This window comes from Geotrypetes seraphini, chromosome 11, assembly GCF_902459505.1.
Source record: "Geotrypetes seraphini chromosome 11, aGeoSer1.1, whole genome shotgun sequence".
NCBI classification, from domain to species: domain Eukaryota; kingdom Metazoa; phylum Chordata; class Amphibia; order Gymnophiona; family Dermophiidae; genus Geotrypetes; species Geotrypetes seraphini.
In genome coordinates, this window is record NC_047094.1 from 5,383,639 (window position 1) to 5,399,118 (window position 15,480).

Below are 15,480 nucleotides of genomic sequence, written 5' to 3' on the forward strand. Positions count from 1 at the left end.
TTTGCCAGAGTTGTTCTTTCAGTTCTGATATGTGCATATGTATTGGTAGGAGTACAGATTTCTTGAGCACAGATGCTCTTGAAGTCAGTGACGTAGCACCCTTGCAGGTGACCCCTACAGAAGAAGCTAGGAAACGTATATTAAAACGGCCGCCTGTCCTGGAAGATTATGTCCATGTTACATCAACTGAGGGAACCAGAGTCTACATGGCATTAAAGGATGAACTCCTGGAACCTCGAGCAGAGGTAAAACTGAATGAAATACAGTTCTGTCTATACAAAATATTGTACAAGATGAATCTTAAAACTGCTAAAAAAAAAAATCTGCATCAAATGATTACAGCGTTAGGTGACTTTCAAGCATGCTGAATCCTCTTTGGGAAAGGCTGTGAAAGCAGTGAGGAAAATAACTGAGACTACTGATGGTAAACTTTGTTTTACAAATGCCACAAACAAGTTTAGTGTTTAGAAAATAACACAGTGCAACCCATTGGGCAGCTCGGGAAGGTTTGAATTATGATTTGGCAGAGCAATAAACCACTGCCTGCACCGACAAAAGGTCAATGCACCCAAACAGGAGATCCTACCTTGTCACGGTAGAGACACAAAGAAAACAGAGTAGGAGATCTGTGGTGGTCAAGACTCGACACGTACGTGTTTCGGCCATAAGGCCTGTCACTAAGTTTTGTTTTTCTCTCTTATAGATGTAATGTTTAAATCAAATAGTCAATTGTACAAGCAAAGCGAACAAATGAACGGTTTGTCTACTGTGCCAAACAGCAATATCGATACACTGTTTGGCGCAGTAGACAAACTTTTTTATTGGTTATTTTGTTCGCTTTGTTTGTACAATTGACTATTTGATCTAAGCATTACATCCATAAGGGAGAAAACCAAAATTCTGCATTGAGGCTCAGACTCCTGAGGCAGGCCTTACGGCCGAAATACATTTGTGCCGAGTCTTGACCACAATAAAGATATTGAGCACCACAGGTCGCCTTCTCCGCCAAAAGGTCAAACATACTTCAGCTCCTCACGTCCCCTGAAGAAGCCGTAGGTGAAACGGATGCGGTCCATAGGAATTTCTAAGATAAATGCACAGAACGCTGCAGCAAGATTGATAACAGGCTTATCTAAATATAATCACATCTCGCCCTATCTCCAGCAATTGCACTGGCTGCCTGTTTTTAGATCTCAATATAATGCAATAATGGTTTGCCATCAGTTCTTGTATGGAACCAAACCTGAATTGTTTAAAAGTAAGATGTCAAATTATTTATCGTCTAGTTCTCTGCGTTCTGAGAACTCAGCGTTATTAAAAACAAATGCTAATCCAAAATATGCTGAGACCAGTAAAATGGCCTTTTGCTGTGCGAGGGTCAAATTGTGGAATTCACTTGTTGGTCAATTACGAAAATGTCATGACGAGTAATTTCAGAAAACTATTAAAAACGCAGTTATTTGTTAATGCATTTTTCTAGGAGCTGATCTTTGTGGTTGTTCTTTTGATGGACATGTTACGTGATTTTCTGATGATTATGGGCTCCTTTTACGAAGCCACAATAGCGGTTTAACGCGTGCTAAACTGCCAGCTGCGCTAGCCTCTAACGCTTCCTCTTGAGCAGGCGGTAGTTTTTCGGCTAGTGCAGGGGCTAGCGCATGATGAAAAGTCCCGTGCGATAAAGCTGCTAATGTGGCTTCATAAAAGGAACCCTATATGTTAATGTTTGTTTGATTTTATTTGTTTTATTGAATTATGTATGTAACGATAAGTAAACCGTTTAGGTTTAAACAGTATATAAATTTTTAAAATAAATAAATTAGGAGGTTTTTTGATCTGCAAAGTGAATTTCACTAGCGCAGTCTGCCCCACTCACTCAGGTCTTTTTTCCTCATAAAAATTAAGGTTCTAAAAGGTTGCACTGTGTTGATTTGTATTTCACAATATATTTGAGTGTGTACCTTTTTGTTCCCATGTGAGGGTGTATATAGTGTTTAGAAAAGCTAAACTATGCAAGTTAACCTGATGGCTCAAGTGTATGTACATAGCTTATAAATTTTCAGCTTAGTAATGTTACATACTAAAAAGAAGGCATGGAAAGACCAGATTAACTCGTGTTTTCCCTATCAAGATTATTTTAACATGTCATTGTGAAATATTCACAAATATTAAAAAGAGGAAAAAAAATTACAATTTCTCAACCACACTTCAGACTTTAGGGGCTGCAGTTTATGCAATTCTTGTTATAGGCTTCATAAAGTGAATCTATTTGAAAACTTGAGTGCAAGAGCATGAGATTTTGCACAGTAGTAGATGTATGTGGACTGTGGTGATAATCTGTAGCATTTGGTCTCTACAGCTGATTAGACCTGGAGGTGTTGGTTGCAATGGTGAGCATCAGCTTCACTTGCTGGGCGTTCCGTTTTCCTACCTGAAGGAGCAAGTTGCTGATGAGGTACCAGTATTCTTTCTCGACTTGTAGCAGATTAAGCAAAAGGTTGTTTTTATCAGAAAAATTAGAGTACTAAGTTCCCAGTATAGACACAGCATGTGTGTTTACAGAAATAGCTAGAACCGTATCTTAAACTTGTATAGTTTGAAATGTATTGGGTAGTCCAGTGGTTAGAGCAGCAACTGAGAACCAGAGAAGCTGGGGTTCAAATCCCAGGTTTAGTAGTGCAAACTTAGATTATGAACCCTTTTGAACAGGTTGAAACATGTTTGTGCTCAGGTTTGGGAAGGTGAGAAATTTTAATGCACTTCTAAAATTGATAGTAACTGCTTTTCAGGAAATAGCTCATCAAAGCAGTGTACAATAGTAAGTAAATCTAGTCAATATCCAAAACATGCCTATGTTTACATTTTAGAGTTATACAATGGTATGTTGATGCTTGCTTGGCTGCAGTTCGATTTGTGTGAATTAACCTCAAATAAGAAACTATTTTGTAGCAAGGTTCCTCAAACCATAATGCAGTTGCATAACCTCTCTAAGAACATACTGAGCCAGACCAATGATCCATCAAGCCCAGTAGCCCGTTCTCACGGTGGCCAATCCAGGTCCCTAGTATCTGTCCAAAACCCAAGAAATAACAACACTCCATGCTACTGATCCAGGGCAAGCAGTGCTGGATACTGTGCTCAGTGTTGAAGATGATTGTGCCAGATTGTCATGCCAAACTTGGATTATAAAGAGATGAAATAAATTCCTTGAAAAGTCAACAACCCTGTAATAACAGCTGAAAAATATGAGAATTAGGATCCTTTGTAGTAATAATTGATCTTTTTCTTTCAGCGTCGTAGGCAGGTTTTAGAAGAATCACAGCAACTGACCGATTTCTTAAACAGGTAGGTCCTTGGGCAGTTGCCCAGTCACACACCCAGTGTGCTAATGTAATATGCCATGCTTATTGCACTGTTGGTACTTTTTCTTTATTGAGTTTTGATAGGCCATCTTTTCTAAATGGCTGTTAGAACCCTGCTTCCATATCTGTTCCTCCTGTACATTCCAGACTTTTGGGTTATGCACTCCAACTCACAGGTGGAGATTGAGAAGCAGACCATGTTCTGATGAGACTGATATTAAAGTTCAAGCGTAAGAATTGAAGAACTGTTTGTTACAGAGGGAATATAGATATCATATTATACTTAACTGCCTTTAAATGTGCTTAGACTACTGCAGTGTACTTCTCTTAGGTCTTTCACTCAACTGTCTCTCTCCCCGTCAATCTGTTCAAAATGCTACTGCACGATTCAAATTCCACGAGAGCCACCACGCTCACATTACTCCTCTCTTCAAGTCACTTCATTGACTCCTCATCCATTTCCAAAAACAGTTCAAACGCTTACTGATTTACAAATGCATTTACTCTGTAGCCCTCAATCTCTCTCCTCACTTATCTCCCACCCACCCACCCCCAATAAATTCCGTTCGTTGGGTAATTCCCTCTTATCTGTACCCTTCTCCCCCACCGCCAACTCCAGACTCTGTCCCTTCTTTTTTGCTGTGCTGTATACCTGGAACAGACTGCCAGTGTCAATACGTCATGCCCACATCTAGCGGTATTCAAATCCAAACTAAAAGCCCTCTATTTTCAAACTGCTTTCAACTCTTAACTCACTTTACCCATCATATCATTCCTTCTGCTAGGAACACCCCAACCCTGAGAAGTCCTGTCTGTCCAAGGACTGTCTATTGAATATTAAATGTACAGCACTGCATAAGCGTTTCATTGCTATAGAAAAAATACATTGTAGTTGTAGTACTAATAATAAGACATTATTGTTATACTCTAATAGTGCAAAGATGACTGAGGACACTAAAGTGACATGTATCTAAAATTATATAACATAGCCTGCTCTCTTGACCAGTGTTCTCCTCAGAAATTTTTTCCAGCCGGGTGGCATGAAAAAATAGCCGGGTGGGGTGGGGTGGGATGGGAAAAATTAACCCCCTCTTTTACTAAGGTGCGCTAGCATTTTTAGCGCGTGCAAACCCCCGCGCTAAGCGGGAAAACTAAAGCCAGCTCAGTGCTGGCATTAGCGTCTAATGCACATGGCAATTCTGCATGTGCTAAGCGCACACAACTTAGTAAAAGGAGCCGCGGCGCAAAGAACTCAGCATACCACGTGGAGGCAGGCAGAGCAGGCGGCAGCTGAAGAAGAGAGAGTTGGGAGAGAGTCAGGTGAGAAGCTAGCGAAGAAGGAAGCAGGGAACAGTAGGAGCGGGTAGCGGCGAGAGTTAGCTCCGCCCAACCGCACCGTGTCACCACCAGCGTCGGCGCCCGGACTCCCCCTTAACAGGAAGGGAGCCGCGGCGTGAAGAACTCAGCAAACCGCATGGAGGCAGGCAGAGCAGGCGGCAGCTGAAGAAGAGAGAGGTTTTTTGTTTTTTTTTAAGTTCTTTATTCATTTATAATTTACAACAAGTGTACAATAAATAACAAACACGTAAGATACAACATCACTTGAAAATCAGCAATCTTTCAACAAAAAAATTTAACCCTCCCCCCTCCCATATCACTTTTCCAACAAAATGATATACCACATAAATATAATATCTTATCATTAGAATATATTGTTAATAAAATCCACCCCCCATACCACAATAAAAAATTAAAACTTGGGAAAAGTGTAAATTATTCTTTATAATAACTTATAAATGGCCCCCACACATCCTTAAATTTATGGGAGAGAGTCAGGTGAGAAGCTAGTGAAGGAGGAAGCAGGGAACAGTAGGAGCGGGTAGCGGCGAGAGTTAGCTCCGCCCACCCGCACTGAGTCACCACCAGCGTCGGCGCCCGGACTCCCCCTTAACAGGAAGGGAGCCAACGGCGCGCAGCCGTTCAGCGCAAGGCGAACGGCAAAGGCGCTCGCCTTAGCAAGAGCACCTTTGCGAAGAGCCGTAAGAAGAGCCGGACCACTACACCCAAGAGCATAAGGAGAGACAGCACCGTAAGTGGTAGCAGGCACACAGGCAAAGGGTAGCAGGTGCACAGGAGTAAAGCCACATACAGACAAGAGAAGCAAAAGGGACAGAAGGCACTGAAGACAGGGAATCAGGTAGGTCCAGTGGGGCCGCACCCACACAAAAACAAAAGAGAAGTGACAGGCACAGAAGTGTAGCAGTAAGAACAGAAGACAGATAAAGGGCAGGTCCAGGAGGCAAACCTAAGAGGTAACATACACAGAGAGAGCACACACTAGAAAAGAGAAAACACACATCAACAGGGGGAACTCACAAAAGCAGAAGGCAGCGGTGGAGGGTTAAGAAAAGGCAAACTCAAGCAAAAAGTTCAGACAGGCAGAGAGGGCTAGGAAGAACAGGACAGCGCGCATGCACAGGCGGAAGGAAGCAGAGGACGAAGAAGATCAGGAAGAGCCAGGATCAGGAGTGAGCGCGCAAGCAAAGAGTATACGAACTTCTAGAAGGCGGACAAGTATGGAAGCTGCAGGAGCCCAGGGATTGAGCTTCCCAGTGTTCTGCACAGACTGCCACATGTACGACTACCTCCCCTCGGGGAGACAGTCTTATGTGTGCGTACGATGTCAGGAACTGAAGAGCTTGAAGAGTGAGGTTAGTCATCTGAAGCACAGGATCCAGGAACTGGAGGGACTCTACATCTCAGAAGACCCATTCCTGACAGCCGATTACCCCACGAGAGAGAGGCACATCGAAGAACAGGTCAGGGAACTTGAGAAGTTCATCGAGGACGCCTACAAGAGAGTAGAAGAATAAGAACACGAGCAGCGCCTGTACAAGGAGGATGCACTGAGCGGAGGACACGAGTTATCCGACACCAAGGAAGAAGGATCCCATGGAGGGTATTTGCAGGAGGAAGAAGCAGGATCCTACCAGAAACTAGAGGGAGAAGAAATGAGAACCACCAAGGACACTGATCTGCGACCACAGCGGATACTGAAAGAAGGGAAATCTGCAATCCTGGTGGGAGACTCGATCTTGAGACAGGTGGACAGTCATATAGCAGGAGGGAGAGAGGATCGGCTAGTGACCTGTCTCCCAGGAGCAAGAACCAAGGACATCATCGACAGAATTCCTGGAGGGAGCAGAGACGGAAGAGATGGCAGTGATAGTCCATGTCGGGACGAATGATGTCGCCAGGAGAGACTACAGCAGGAAGGCACTCACCGAACAGTTCATGATCTTGGGAAGGAAGCTGAAGATGAGGACACAGAGGATAGCGTTCTCGGAGATCTTACTAGTACCGAGGGCTGATGTGAAGAGGCAGATGGAACTACAATCAATGCATGGCTGAGGAGATGGTGTGAAGAAGAGGGATGAGAATCTAGACATCATAGCAATCACGGAAACATGGTGGAACGAGGACAACAAATGGGACCCAGCACTACCAGGGTACAAGCTCTACCGAAGAGACAGGACATATCAGAAAGGAGGAGGAATAGCACTTTACGTAACGGATACAATTCAATCGATCGGAGTGGACGCACCAACAACTAATGGCCAACTGGAATCAATATGGGTTAAAATACCAGGAAGAAAGGGAATCGAGATAAAGATGGAGCTGTACTACTGCCCACCCGGGCAAACAGAAGCAATAGATGAAGAACTGAGAGCCGAGTTGAGTCGAGAATGTAAAAACGCAAACACCATAGTTATGGGAGATTTCAACTACCCAGGGATAGACTGGAGCCATGGAGTTTCCAATTGTTCAAAGGAATTGGAGTTCCTAGAGGCTGTAGGGGACTGCTACTTGGAACAGCTCGTCAAGGAACCAACGAGAGGGACAGCTATTCTGGATTTAATCCTCAACGGGCTAAGAGGATCTGCCCAAGAAGTGGAAGTAGCGGGACCTTTAGGGAACAGTGACCACAACACGATCCAATTCAAAGTGGAACTAAATATGCCAAAGGGGAGGAGAACCACTGTAACAACGTTCAACTTCAGGAAAGGGAACTATGATGCCATGAGACACATGGTAAAGAGAAAATTCTAAAACAGCTCCAGAAAGGCACAGACGGTGGACCAAGCCTGGACCTTATTCAAGGACACGGTGAACGAGGCGCAAAACCGGTATATACCCAGATTTAGAAAAGGGTGCAGAAAGAATCAAGCAAAAGACCCAGCATGATTAACAAAAGAAGTTAAGAAGGTGGTAGGAGATAAGAAAAAACCCTTCAGGACGTGGAAAAAGGATAAAACTGAGGAAAATTGGAAAGAGCACAGGAAGCACCAAAAAGAATGTCACCGCGTGGTCAGAACAGCAAAGAGAGAGTATGAAGAGAGACTTGCAAAGGAGGCACGGAACTTTTAAACCTTTCTTTCGATATGTGTAAGGGAAACAGCCGGCAAGGGAGGAGGTGGGACCCCTGGATGAGGGGGATAGGAAAGGAATGGTAAAGGAGGAAAAGGAAGTGGCAGACAAATTAAACACATTCTTCTCGTCGGTCTTCATGAAAGAGGACACATCCAATGTTCCGGAACCGGAAAAATTCTTCAAGGGGGACCAAGAGGAAAAATTATTGTGCAATTATCGTGCATGGAGATAAAGCTAAAAACTGACAAATCCCCAGGCCCGGACGGAGTTCACCCAAGAATATTAAAAGAACTTAGAGATGAAATAGCGGAGTTATTGCAGCAGATTTGCAACCTATCCCTGAAAACAGGGGTAATACCGGAAGGCTGGAGGATAGCGAATGTTACACCTATCTTCAAGAAGGGTTCCAGTGGCGACCCGGGGAATTTTAGACCGGTCAGCTTAACCTCAGTTCCGTGGAAGATAGCCGGATCATTAATCAAAGACAGTATCAGTGAGCACATAGAAAAAAATAAGCTGATGAGAACAAGCCAGCATGGTTTCTGTACTGGAAGATCTTGCCAAACAAACCTGCTGCACTTCTTCGAGGGGATAAGCGAACACTTGGACAAAGGTAACCCCATAGACATAGTATACCTGGACTTCCAGAAAGCCTTTGACAAGGTACCTCATGAGCGCCTTCTAAGGAAACTGTGGAACTACGGGGTGGAAGGGACATACACAGATGGATCAGAAACTGGCTGACAAACAGGAAAGAGAGGGTAGGATTAAAGGGACACTATTCTAACTGGAAAGGGGTCACAAGTGACGTCCCACAAGGGTCAGTGCTGGGACCACTGCTATTCAATATATTTATTAATGACTTGGAAACAGGGACAAAGTGTGAAGTTATAAAATTTGCGGATGACACAAAACTCTCCGGTACGGTTAGATCTGTTGAGGAATGAAAAGAACTCCAAAGGGACCTGAACAAACTGAGTGAGTGGACAAATAAATGGCAGATGAGCTTCAATGTGGAGATGGGGGGGGGGATGACATTGGAAAAAGGCAACCTAGAAAAGGACTTGGGGGTTTTGGTGGATAAAACAATGAAACCGGCAGCACAATGCGCAGCGGCTTCAAAAAAGGCGAACAGAATGTTGGGCATTATCAAAAAGGTATCACTACCAGAACCAAGGAAGTTATCTTCCCGCTGTACAGGGCAATGGTGTGACCGCATCTTGAATACTGCGTCCAATACTGATCGCCGTACCTAAAGAAAGATATGGCGATACTCGAGAGGGTCCAGAGAAGAGCAACAAAAATGATAAAGGGTATGGAAAACCTCTCATATGCTGAGAAGCTGGGGCTCTTTTCCCTGGAAAAGCGGAGACTTAGAGGGGATATGATAGAAACTTATAAGATCATGAAGGGTATAGTGAAGGTAGAGAGAGACAGATTCTTCAGACTGGCGGGGGCAACAAAAACTAGAGGGCACTCAAAAAAATTGAAGGGAGATAGGTTCAGAACAAATGCTAGGAAGTTCTTCTTCACCCAGAGGGTGGTGGACACCTGGAATGCGCTTCCAGAGGAGGTGGTTGAGCAGAGTACGATTTTGGGTTTCAAAAAGGGATTGGACGAGTTCCTGAAGGGAAAGGGGATCCAGGGGTACAATTAGAGGGTTACTATACAGTACAAAATGCTCTTGAGTAATAGATCACTACAGGTCATTGACCTGGGGGGCCGCCGCGGGAGCGGACTGCTGGGCATGATGGACCTATGGTCTGACTCGGCAGAGGCAATGCTTATGTGCCCTAAATGTGTACTATTTTTTTATTAGTTTATTATTATTTTCCAATGCTCAATATGACTTCCTTTTTTAAGGTTTGACACTTGGGCCAGAATATTTTTACTAAATTTAAGAAGCATCCAATGCTAGAAGGGAATAATTAGATATTTGCCCTCTTTCAAATGGAATAGAGGTTTAAAAAAGGGAAAGGCGTTAATGAAGTCATTAGGTTCAATCTAGCCATTTATTTCTGCATGAATTTAAACAACTAAAAAAAAAAGATAAATATAGCTCATCCAGTCATACAAGAAATGGCTCTACAGCAGGGATGCCCACACTTTTTTGGCTTGCGAGCTACTTTTAAAATGATCAAGTCAAAATGATCTACCAACAATAAAATTTAAAAAACACAAAGCACACTGTAAGCAGAGAAAATGTCAGTAAGGAAGGAGGGAGGGGTCACAAACTTGGGATACAGAAGGAAGGGGCATGAACTTGGGACAAAGGAAGGAAGGAGGGTGGGTGCATGAACTTGGGACACAGAATGGAGAGAGGGACATGTTGGGACACAGAAGGAAGAGAGGGGACACAAACGTAAGACAAAGTCTGTAAGGAAGGAGGGAGGGGGCACAAACTTGGGATACAGAAGGAAGGGAGGGATACAGAAGGAAGGGAGGGAAGGGGCATGAACTTGGAACATAGGATAGAAGGAAAGAGATGCTGAGGTGGAGGAGGGAATAGAAAGGGAAAATTGTTGAGCATGGGTGTGAGGGAAAGAGATGGAGTACATGGGGAAAGGAAGAAAGAGGAGAATGTTGGGCGTAGGAAGAGAATTGTTGGACAGGGTAGAAGAGGAGTAAGATAGAAAGAGATGAGAGGGAGAAATGTTGAATGTGGTGGTGGAGAGGGAACAGTGGGACAGATGCAAGAGGGAAGAATGTTGGACCTGGTGGTGGAGGGAATGGAGGAAGAGATGTCGCATGGTTCTGGAGAGGGGTAATAGAAGGAGAAATGTTGGACATGGGGCTGGTGGGCAGAGGCAAAAGATGCTGCACACAGTCTGGGGGGATGAGAGAGGGAGAAATGTTGGATGTGGCAGTAGAAGGAGTTGGAGCGATATACCCTGGATCCCTCTATCTTTCTTTCCTCACTCCCTTTACAGCAAGAGAAGGAATGAGAGAGAGATGGTGGACTTTGCACATGGGGGTGGAGGAGAGAGGAAGAAATGCTGTGCAAGTTGGGGAGGGGTAAAAGAGTGTGCTTTGTGTAGTTTAATTTTGTGGTTACCATTATGTATTATTAATAAGATTATATTGTGAGTATGTGAAAAATGAATGGAAGAAATGGCATTTACAATTAGTACTATTATTAGTATTGCAGCTGGGTCTGGGGTGGAGCCTGGGCAGTGCTTTCGGGCCCCCCAAACAAAAAAGCATTCCACTGACTATGGATGTTGGACCTAGTGTGGGAGGAGAGATGGTAGACCTGCTGGGAGGAAGGGGGACGAATGACCACATCCCAGAAATTTTGGCATAATTTTGCATTTTCAATTTTAAAAATCCTTATCTCCAAGATGCAAACCAAGCTATTTTCTACACATAGCTATTTAAGTTTTTGCATACAGGCCTCTTATATTAGCTTTTTCACTCCTTTATATTCATATGACACAGGTTCACCGTTTTTTAAGTTTTCTCTCTCTCTCTTTTTTTTTTTTTTTTTGCACTCAGCATCTTGAACGTCCCTGTTTACTGAGTAGACATACAAATTTTGGTTAGAAATGATTCACAATTACTATTCTAACAAGAGCTAAACAAACTTTTTTTTTTTTTTTTTGCAAATCTTTATTCATTTTAGATTTTTCAACAAGTGTACAGTAAAATCATCATTCAATATACAACATCACTTGAAACTACAATTCCTCAAGAAAAAGATTTTAACCCAACCCACCCTCCCAAAAATTATAATCAAGTAGAAATATATCACATAATATAATAATATAGATCATTTGTTTTATAATTTAATATTGAAAGCCACATAACCCACCCTCAAAACAATATATATTAAGTAGGGAAAAATGCTGATTATTCATTATAATACCTTATTAATGGCCCCCACACATCCTTAAATTTATTAAAATATCCATTTTGAACTGCAAGCACTCTTTCCATCCTATACATGTGACACACCGAGTTCCACCAAAAACAATAATTTAATCTTGTACAATCTTTCCAGTTATATGTTATTTGCTGAATGGCAACTCCTGTTAAAATCATTAAAAGTTTATTATTATTAGCAAATAATTGGCTTTTAGCTCTCGTAGACATGCCAAATAAAATTGTGTCATATGACAATGCTACATGATTTTCTAGCATACAATTTATTTGATCCCAAATTGACTGCCAAAAAGCTTTAATAAATGGACAATAAAACAATAAATGATTTAAAGTTCCAGCCTCGAGATGACAATGCCAACATCTATTAGACTTAGAGCAATCCAATTTTTGTAAACGAACAGGGGTCCAGAGTGCTCTATGCAACAGGAAAAACCATGTTTGCCTCATAGACACAGACATTGTACATCTCATCCTACAAGACCAAATACGTGGCCATTGAGACGCATTAATTTGATGCTTAATCTCATTGCTCCAAATATGTCTAAGTCCAGTCTTTGGTTTCTTATTCAAATAGCCAGATAATAATTTATACCACTGTGCAGCCTGGTGACCCAGAAAATCTGCCTGAAAGCATAAGAAGTCTAAACTAAATTATTATTAAGAGATTTCCATTCAGGGAACCCTGAACTAAACAAACTTTAAATAATTTTACAGTGACTTCAAATCCTGGGGGGAAAAAATACCACAGTACTACTGTACCTGTAAAGTTTTTTTTCCAGTGACAAATTGCTAAATATAAATTAATATGAAAACATATCCACAAATGAATTTTGGCCCTTTGTCAACTAGTAATCAGTCATATCAATCATGGAGTTATATGTCACTCACACCCCTATAACGTACCAGTCCACCTGACTTCTACTACCGGCAACCCCCTTGCACAATGATATCACGTACTCGAGCTCCTGGAAAGATTCCTTGTTCGCTATGACGTAGGTGTGGCCTGGCAATCAACTCTGACAGGAGGGTGTCAAAAGTGGGCACATGCTTGCCATTGATCACCAATTTCCTGCCAATGAAGAAAGGGTCCCTGTTACAGTAGAAGACCTGCGTCGGGTAGCCATTGTATATTTCATCCTGCGATAATCTGGACATAATGATGATTCGGAGAACGGGAGAGGGAGAATCGGCGATGAACTGGTATAAAATAGGTGGTGACCACGCTTTAAGCAGCGAGGTTGCGAAGGACAGCATGGAAGAGAGTGCGAGGTCCGATTTTTTTCAGTGTCCTGTCCTGCACCACAGGCATCCTGCGCTGCGGTGAAGTTTCCAAGCAAGCGAAGGGGAGGCTTCCCTTGCACCGTGACATTTTTGCCTCATTAGGCATAGGTCAGCGATGGAGGGAAGCTTACAACTTGCTTCGGTTTCGGAGGGAAGAGAAGAGAAGCCGGCATGCACACCTTAGAGCCCCGAAGCTTGAGTTCGCATTTCCAAGCCGGTGAGAGATGGTTTTGGGGGGGATTTTTTTATGTTGAGCGGCAGCAGCAGCAGGATTCCCGATAGATGACAGCTGGGCGGTCATCTAAATTTGCCGGGCGGATCGCACGGCTAAAAAGCCCTGGGGAGAACACTGTTGACTAAGATTTAGAAGAGAAATTAGCATGTGCTTTCAGTTCATCCTGTATTTTAGAATGTAGATTTCAGAGTAGCCTTCAGGGGAGGAAAGAACTTGAAGGGATTATGTCCTTTTGATGTTGTCTTTTTCTTGTTACACAGCTGTCCGTATACAGATTGCCTGTGGCGTTCGTTATACCTAAAGGCTACAGTTTATTGGAGGTTTCAATTGACTTTCGTTCTAGTTGGAACCCCTTATGAAGGCGTGTTTTCCGAAACAGACCGTGTCGGGTCCCTTGGTGTATTTTAAGGTGTTGTTTTTACCGTTTTTTCATACAATAAACTTAGCCTGCATCATTGTACATATTTCTGCAGTTTTCCTTTGCTTTGCTTTTGCATTTCTCACTGCAGATTTGGTTGGATCTTCATCTTTGTGTTTTCTTTTGATGTTGTCACCAGCTACTGTTGAGCAAAGTGTGGAAGACGTTAGACACTGTCCTTAGCACTTGTATCAGTACCTTGCAATTGACATTTTTTGATAATCCAAGGCTACCATTGCACACTGGATCAAGGAGACTGTCACTTCTGCATGTCTTCTTCAGAAGAGGCCTGTTCGGATTTTCTCAAGGCTCATTCCATTCGGACTCAGGCTGCTTCTTGGGCTGAATATTCTCTGGTGCCTCCAGTGGATACCTGTAAGGCCACGGTTTGGTCTTCTCTGCATTCTTTTGTGTGACACTATCATGTGGATGTCCAAGCGCATCGGAATGCAGTGTTCGGTGAGCGTGTTCGGGTGGTGTCCCTAAGGGGGTCCCACCCATGATGGGTACTGCTTTGGTACGTCCCATCAGTGAACTATACCAGTATAGAAAGGTGCTAAAGAAGGAGAAATTAGATTCTTACCTGCTAATTTTCTTTCTTTTAGACTCTCCAGACCGGTGCAGTTCTCACCCTGTCTGTCTGTTGTTCTTGCAGGATTCACGTGAAGAGCGTGATTTTTTTTTTTCCTGCAGGTTCTAGTATTTTTCTAGGTTTGGGGAGATTAAAGAATAGAGGCTATGGCTCAACTGGTGTAGCTGGCGAGTTGTGGGGACGTTTGCTGAAGGGGCTTTTTCTATGCAATTTCCAACAGTATTGCTCTATGCTAGTTGTTACTCCTGTTCGGAATGTTGTTACTGTTTTAATTAGCACTTCTTAGTTCTGCTTGGCTATTCGGCAGACTGGCTATATCAAGGGGAAGCACAGCTACTTGTTTTACATCCAAAAGGTTTTGTCTGTTTCCACCTGCTGGCCATGGTGAGCTATTACCCATCAGTGAACTGTACCAGTCTGGAGAGTCTAAAAGAAAATTAGCAAGTAAGAACCTAATTTCTCCTTTGTTGTTCGGAAAACCAAGTCTGTGTATGGTTTTCTTATCTCTGGTATGAAATGAGAAGAATGGAAAATAGCAAATATCACACCTATCTTTAAAAAGGGATCGAGGGGTGACCCGGGGAACTACAGGCCAGTAAGCCTGACTTCAGTCCCAGGCAAGATGATGGAGGCACTAATAAAGGACACCATCTGCGAACACATAGAAAAAAATGGACAACTAAAAGTGAGCCAGCACGGCTTCTGCAAGGGAAGATCGTGCCAAACGAACCTACTGCACTTTTTTGAAGGGATAAACAGCCAGATGGACAAAGGAGAACCCATAGACATCATCTATCTCGACTTCCAAAAGGCCTTTGACACGGTGCCCCATGAGCGGCTTCTTAGGAAGCTGTGGAGCCACGGGGTGGAAGGGGACGTACACAGATGGATTAAACACTGGTTGGCAGACCGAAAGCAACGGGTCGGAGTGAAGGGACACTACTCGGACTGGCGGAAGGTCACGAGCGGTGTTCCCCAGGGGTCGGTGCTCGGACCACTGTTGTTCAATGTATTCATAAACGATCTAGAAGCAGGGACGAAGTGTGAAGTTATAAAATTTGCGGATGACACCAAACTCTGCAGCAGGGTTAGAACCACGGAAGAATGTGAAGACCTACAAAGGGACCTAAACAAACTGGAGGAGTGGGCAAGCAAATGCGCTTTAATATAGAGAAATGCAAGGTCATGCATTTAGGAAAAAAAACCCCGATGTTCAGCTACAAAATGGGGGGGTCAGTGCTAGGGGATAGTAATCTTGAAAAAGACTTGGGTGTACTGG

General features: G+C 43.2%; 1 protein-coding gene across 2 annotated transcripts in view; it reads left to right on the forward strand.

Moving 5' to 3' along the window:
- CHTF18 (chromosome transmission fidelity factor 18) overlaps window positions 1–15,480 on the forward strand; it is a 103,263-nt gene that overhangs the window by 12,325 nt on the left and 75,458 nt on the right. For both annotated transcript variants that reach the window (XM_033963991.1, XM_033963990.1), the window contains 3 exons: window positions 50–245; window positions 2,360–2,455; window positions 3,293–3,345. In XM_033963991.1, the coding sequence (XP_033819882.1) occupies window positions 50–245; window positions 2,360–2,455; window positions 3,293–3,345 (345 nt within the window). The remainder of the gene's footprint in view (window positions 1–49; window positions 246–2,359; window positions 2,456–3,292; window positions 3,346–15,480) is intronic.